The 6,555-nt window shown below is 42.8% G+C and overlaps 1 protein-coding gene across 1 annotated transcript; it reads right to left on the reverse strand.

Moving 5' to 3' along the window:
• Positions 1 to 819: 819 nt before the first annotated feature.
• trhrb (thyrotropin-releasing hormone receptor b) lies at positions 820 to 5,555 on the reverse strand. Its single transcript, XM_035183042.2, has 2 exons — positions 4,436 to 5,555; positions 820 to 3,291 (listed from the first exon to the last, which is right to left on the reverse strand). The coding sequence occupies exons 1-2, from the start codon at positions 5,213 to 5,215 to the stop codon at positions 2,866 to 2,868; spliced, it is 1,206 nt and encodes a 401-aa protein (XP_035038933.1). The 5' UTR covers positions 5,216 to 5,555; the 3' UTR covers positions 820 to 2,865.
• Positions 5,556 to 6,555: the final 1,000 nt, after the last annotated feature.

Here is a 6,555-nt window from a genome sequence, read left to right on the forward strand (position 1 = left end):
ATACGGATAAAGGTGCAGGAGGTAGTTACTTTACTTTAGAGTCGTGTTTGTGCACAACCTTGGAAATTAAGTTTGGTATTCACGTTCCTTTTAGCTCTAATTTGGTCTCCACCAAAGTCTTCAGGAAGAAATGTGTCTTTTTACCAGCTAAATGCTTCACCGTGCTTCTAGTTACCACAGTTTGGGAAACGGATGTGTGTGGAGGAGCAGGAATCTACTCGTTTGCAGCCAGGATTCATTTTGGGTTTAATTGGTCCTGTTTAGTCTTCCAGTCCGTGTGGGTGGTCGGTGGAGGGACGAGTACAAGTGGAATCTAAACTGAGAACAAGAGCTTCCAAGATGATTTCTTTTCCAGCAGAAAACAAAATGTGAGATAATCATAAAACAAGCCAACAAAATAATAAAAATAAATCTAATTCCAGAAAGATCTTTATTTGGAACATAAAGACAAAATGTACAAATGAAGTGTTTCGAGACGAACATCAAAATATTCACAGCTTCACATTGATCTGGAAAGTGGGACCGAAGCAGCAGTTTCCACAAAGAACATCACAAAATTATATTTCTGATGTTTCAGTGGACAATAAATAAAGAAAACTTAAAACTTTACTTCAGCCTTGAACTAGATTTTGCATTTGCTCGCACTCTTTCTTTTCTTTCTCTTTTCTGTTTTTATGCATTTTTAAAGATTTTATTTCTTTTTCTTTTTTCTTTCCTTGTCTTTTAAGTGTCATTTGTGTTTTTACACAACATGTTTTTATTTGTATCTGTTTTGTATGTAAAGCACTTTGAGCAGCATTTTTTGTTTGAAAGGTCCTATACAAATTAAGTTTATTATTATTATTATTAATAATGAAAGTAAGAGCGGCGTGAAAATATACAGCAAACTTCTCTTTTCAGCTCAACGAACAGAAGAGTAAGCAGAAATAACAGATGCACAGATACCGACACTCGAGGCTTCTGCAGTGTTTGTTCATCCTGAAACAGAAGCTGTGGCTGTGATTTGTTCCGTCTATAGTAATAAATGAAGCTCGTTCCAGAGCCGGAGCTTCATCCGCTGCCCAATTATCTCCTGTGTGCGACAGCGTCTGCTCACAAACTCACAAACCGTCTCTGATCTGTCAGGAAAATCACGTCCACGCAGCCGCGGTCACCTGCTCACCGGCGACTTCCACAACCGAAGAGCGAGACGAGCCGAGCGACCGTTTGTCAAATCCACAGATTGAAAGATACAAAACACACAAAAAAACAACAAAGTTCACTCTGTTTCGGCTTGAAATCACAAACACTGACGGGTCGATTCATGATTCACTCTCTGGAACAATATATACAGACTTTCACACTGGAAACAATAAATAGAATCATGCTGCTGCTCCAACAAGAATCATAAACCTTGTTGTAACAAGGCATCTTTTTTAAAGGGTTATAAGTTGTGACCAAGCTAGAATGAACATTTTTTATTACAATTACTCCTTAGGAGACTAATTGTCTGCAGGACACCACATTGTGCTTTGGGTTATTCGTCACCTTTTACTGTATGGACAGTTGTTGCTGGATGGAGAACGATGCTGACATGAAGAACACAAACTCCTCCACTGGGAAAGGAGTCAATCCTTTTTTTTGTGGGTTTATGTTCCTTTAAAAGACGTGTGTGCTAGTTTTGGTGTAAAAGAGAAATATGTACAATCTGTCTGCAGCCCCTCAGTGGCGTTCATTTTAGGCTTAGCCTCTAAATACTCTATAGTTCTACTTTATGAAAATCGATTGAAACAGTATTTCTCAAAATTGTTAAATAGCCTTGAAGACTGGGGTTTTACGAAAAAGAATATTCCTTTGAACGGCTGCATGAGAAAAACACCAGGAACTCAAAGCTTGTTCCTACAAACTATTGACAACTTATAACCTCTTTTGTAAAGTACGTACACCACAGACGTCGGCAGCCAAAGCAGCAAATATCATTTAAGTAACAAAGTCCTTTGTACACTCTTGTTCTCAGACCGTGGACGAACCCCCCCCCACAGCTCTCGTCACAGCCTCTGTTGGTTTTCACATCGCGCTCGAGGCTGCGTTCACGACCTTCACAATAAAACTCGGGGCCTGTTTTGTGAATGAAAGGTTCAGGTGTGACTCAAAACATGAATGGAGCGCTGGCCCTGAAAACAGTGGGACAGCAGCATGGCTCTCGCTTATTGCAGCTGCACAGGGTGAGGGTGTGTTTTGGTGGGAAAATACACCAGTTTTTTGAGGAAAATGGTCGATTCCCTGTGGTGCAGAAAGTAAATCCAGTTCCAGACGTGTCGGCATTGATCTGTTTGGTTGTGTCATGTTTTTGTTTCCCTTCGGCGTTAAGGCCTCACTGACCTGTCACATCACTTAATGTGTCGTGAACAGTTTACTGACGTCACATCGCAGGATTTCTTGTCGTCGAAGTTCACACGATGTCAAACAGTTGGCGAATCGCCGCTTCTTGGATCTGCCAACGTGAGAAAAGACTCTGCTGCTCCGGACTGCGACGCAACAACGTATATCTGAGGTGAGAGAGATGCATTTGTTCGCGACTCTGTTTTGTTGGCTCATTTACAAATAAATGACGAGGTCAGGTACGAGACAAGATGACAGCCGTGCAATAAAAGAGCACTTATCTGTCAATGTTTGATTCTACACAACGTCCGGGCTCTGTGCCTCGGAGACTGTCATCATGCATCAGTGTCTGTAATCTTCGTTTACGTCTCTAGCTACAGCAGCCCGCCTTTCAAAAGGTCAGCAGGCACTCAAGGACCAATCCTCCCACTGAACGCACTCCATTAAGAGACTTTTTCATCGTCGGTTGATCCTTAGAATCGTCTCTCTGGCCTCAAACAAGCCTCAGGCGTCGCTGAAGTTCACCTTCCCGTACACGCAGGGATTGGGATACATCATCTTCTGATCCGAGAGCAGTTCGTCCGTGACGGTGAGCTCCTCCAGCTCCGTGGTGAAGTGGTCGGTACTCTCCACCATCGACGTTTCCTTGGCGGCGCTGTAGGTGAGGGCCATGCTGTAGGCGGCGGGTTTGTCCGAGCCCTTCCTACTGCAGCGGCAGATCTTGCGGAAAGCGGCGCGGAACTTCTGCGACATGGCGTTGTAGATGACCGGGTTGATGGCGCTGTTGAGGTAGATGCAGATCCGGCAGAAGAGCAGGAACCAGTTGTCCAGGTAGGCCCGGTCGAGGAAGGAGTTGACCACCACCAGGGTGCGGTACGGCATCCAGAGCGCGGCGAACAGGATCACCACCACGGCCAGCATCTTTGTCACCTGTAGGGGGCAACAGGGAGAAATATGATAAGTACAACTGCAATCAAGCTCAGAGGAGAACGAGTAGAACAGATAAATAAATAAATAGAAATAACAGACATGGAGCAAAACATTATGAAGAACAAAGAATTATACATTTTGAAATATAGTCACTTCTTGCTCTTCTACATCTAGGGAGGCTGTTTATTTAAATTCGAATTAAATAATAAAAACAAATTAGTAAATGTAAATTTAATTGACAACATGTTTTATCAGCAACTATTTTGATTATTGATTAATCATCATTGTTTCATTTTTATGAGCAAAATTCCCTTCAAAATGTGAATATTTGCTATTTTCTTCATGATAGAAAACTGAGTGTCTTTGGATTTTTCTCGTGTCATTTATCAATTCATTCTTTTGTAATTTGCTGTTTTTAGATGCGTATGAATAGAAATTCAAGGACTTCACCACAAGGTTTTTGTGTTTTTGTTCTAAATATGTGAATGACAACAAGTATTAGTCTCAGAATCCTCAGCAGTGACTCTAACAGGTTTATTGTTTCCGTTATTGTCTTCAATTCAGTGACTTATATTCCCTGACTTTTTTTCTGCCAAAGCAATTAATCTCATTTGTTTGTAGGGTTCAAAATCATTTTAATTTATTAATTCACAACTGAAGAAGTAATCAGACCCTTTACTTCCACTGATGTAACTGAGAATTTCTGCATCATGGTCCAAGTAAAGGTCCTGCATTGAAATTGTTCAGTCACTGTACATTAAAATACATGGATGGTGAAAAAGCCCTTCTGTACTTTTATACTATTTAAGTGATGTAATATCAATGATGGATTCATGTCAGAGTAGAATTCCACTATTGTACCTGGTGGCTGTGAAGTATATTTGTAGTATATTTGTAGTATTTCTTCATACTTTGGTGTGAGTTGTTAAATACTAAAAGTTTATATGTTTAATATATAATAATAAAAAGACTAGAATGGTAACTACAGGTGTTCAACAGGTGTAGTGGGAAAGTTACTGATATCTCCCTCTATAGTGGAGCATTTGATTTAATTTTGATTCAGAATAATCCTGTGATTTTAACTTGTTTTGCCTGATCTCAGAGTAAACGGCTCCGGGTGCCTGAGGTCCCCGGCTCCTCTCACCTGTCTGCGGGAGGTGGCGGTGGAGCTGGAGTGTCTGGAGTTCTTGCAGCTCACGCTCCTGTGGTTGTGGCCGTTGGGTCCGTTCTTCTTCTTGTCCTTGGGGTCGGAGGGCAGCGGGTTGAGGAACAGGATCCGGGCGATGAGTCCGTACAGAACCGCAGAGAGCAGCAGCGGCACCACGAAGAACACGCCGAAGTCGAAGAAGTAAACGGGCAGATAGAACTTCCTGGAGACCCTGTAGCCGCAGGTGGTGATGGTGATGTTGTCGTACACCAGCTCCTGGATGTCCGACAGGTAGAACCACATGACGCAGTACAGACACGTGAAGGCCCAGACGCACAGGATGATCTTCTTGGCTCTGGACAAAGTGCAGAGGAACTGGGCTTTGATGGGGTGACAGATGGCGATGTACCTCTCGATGGTGAAGGCGGTGATGGAGCAGGAGGACGCGTTGATCCCCAGGTACTGGAAGTAGGTGATGCAGAGGCAGCCGTAGTGTCCGAACACCCAGGATCCGAACACACTGTCCGTGATGGTGGGCAAACCGGCCGCCGTGAGCACCATCAGATCCGCCACAGCCAAACTCACCAGGTAGCAGTTGGTGGGAGTCCTCATGTGTTTGGTGGTGAGCACCACCAGGATCACCATCACGTTCCCAACGATGCCCAGCAGACAGATGACGAGAAGCAGCAAACTGCTCGTCACTTTGTACTGGAGGCTGTAGTCCGTCCAAACCCCCAAAGTTTGGTTCAGCTCCGGAGAAGCTGTGAATGTCCCCATCTTCTTCTGTCAGCTCAAATATCCGAGATGGAAGAAAGAAAAAGGACCGCGCGCTGAGTTTGGTTTTACGCGCGGCGGAGGCGAGAGATCATCCAGCTCTGGAGGTCTGGAAACGTGTGGATCCACCTCGACGTGGATGCAGATGTACGTCGGGCATCAAACCATCACACGGGCACAAGGAGCCGCTCAGACTCGGGTGGACTTTACGCGCTGTGCGTAAAAAGTGCGATGCGGTCGTCGTGCGCTCGTCACAAAAGTCTGTGGCGCGGACAGATGGCGGTTTGGTTTTGAGCCTTTGACACAAGCTCGCTTCACGCATGCGGAGGATTAGCCCATTATGACATTTTCAGAAGCAACCCCACCCCCCGGTCCACAGAACCAGCTGGTCACACATTAAAATATGACATCATGAATATCTACACGAACAGATGTTTTAGTTCTTCACTCGCTGCTCATGGATGTATTGACTGAGCTGATTTCAAGACTTTAGCAGAATTCAGTTTGATGTGATTTAAAGGACTTGAATCCTCTGCTGCCACTTAGACTCAGAATTTGGTGTTTGTTGGATGGAGCTGATCAATATTTGCACAATTCTAGTTGACAGCTATAAAGATATTGTACAGTTTCTCATATCTAACCTAGAATAATACAGAATGTCCTCAATACACAATGGACGAACAGGTCTTTACATGTAAACTTTGATTGATCTGATGTATCTTGCAGATTCAATGATCAAACTTGTCTTGCAACAAATCTCTCTAACATCTTCATGGCGATCGCCCAGATTTTAGAAATCCACAGATTATGAGTCTAGATTCACTGCAACATGTAATATGACACCAAAATACAAAACAATCCTACATTTCCCTGTAGAAATACTGTATTCTTGATTTATTGGCTAAATTAAAATGGTGAAATCAGCTCATACAATACCAAAAATAAGAATATATTCTAATTATATTGATGATAATAATAATAATGTCCCCTCACTGCTTTGTAAGGTAACAATATGTGCACTTTCTAAAATCTATTGTAGTCAGACTTATTAAAATATGACATAAAATGCACATAAAGTATCATCTGGTGGTAAAATGTGAACTTATACTTCACATTTAAAGACCCTGTGATTTAAGAACCTCTTAGAGTTCCAGCTCCTCTGGGCTGCAGAGATTTGTCAGCATCACACTGTACATTTAATTTAATGAGCAGCTGATACGGTACATTTCATTAAATATGGTTCTTTGGATGATAAAAAAACCCTCTATTGTTAAGCCAACATGAAAAGCACAAAGAGACAGATCGGCAGTGACCTGTATCAGCTGTGGCTCTGTCCCACAACA

The sequence above is a fragment of the Hippoglossus stenolepis genome, chromosome 17, assembly GCF_022539355.2.
Source record: "Hippoglossus stenolepis isolate QCI-W04-F060 chromosome 17, HSTE1.2, whole genome shotgun sequence".
Taxonomy (NCBI): Eukaryota; Metazoa; Chordata; class Actinopteri; order Pleuronectiformes; family Pleuronectidae; genus Hippoglossus; species Hippoglossus stenolepis.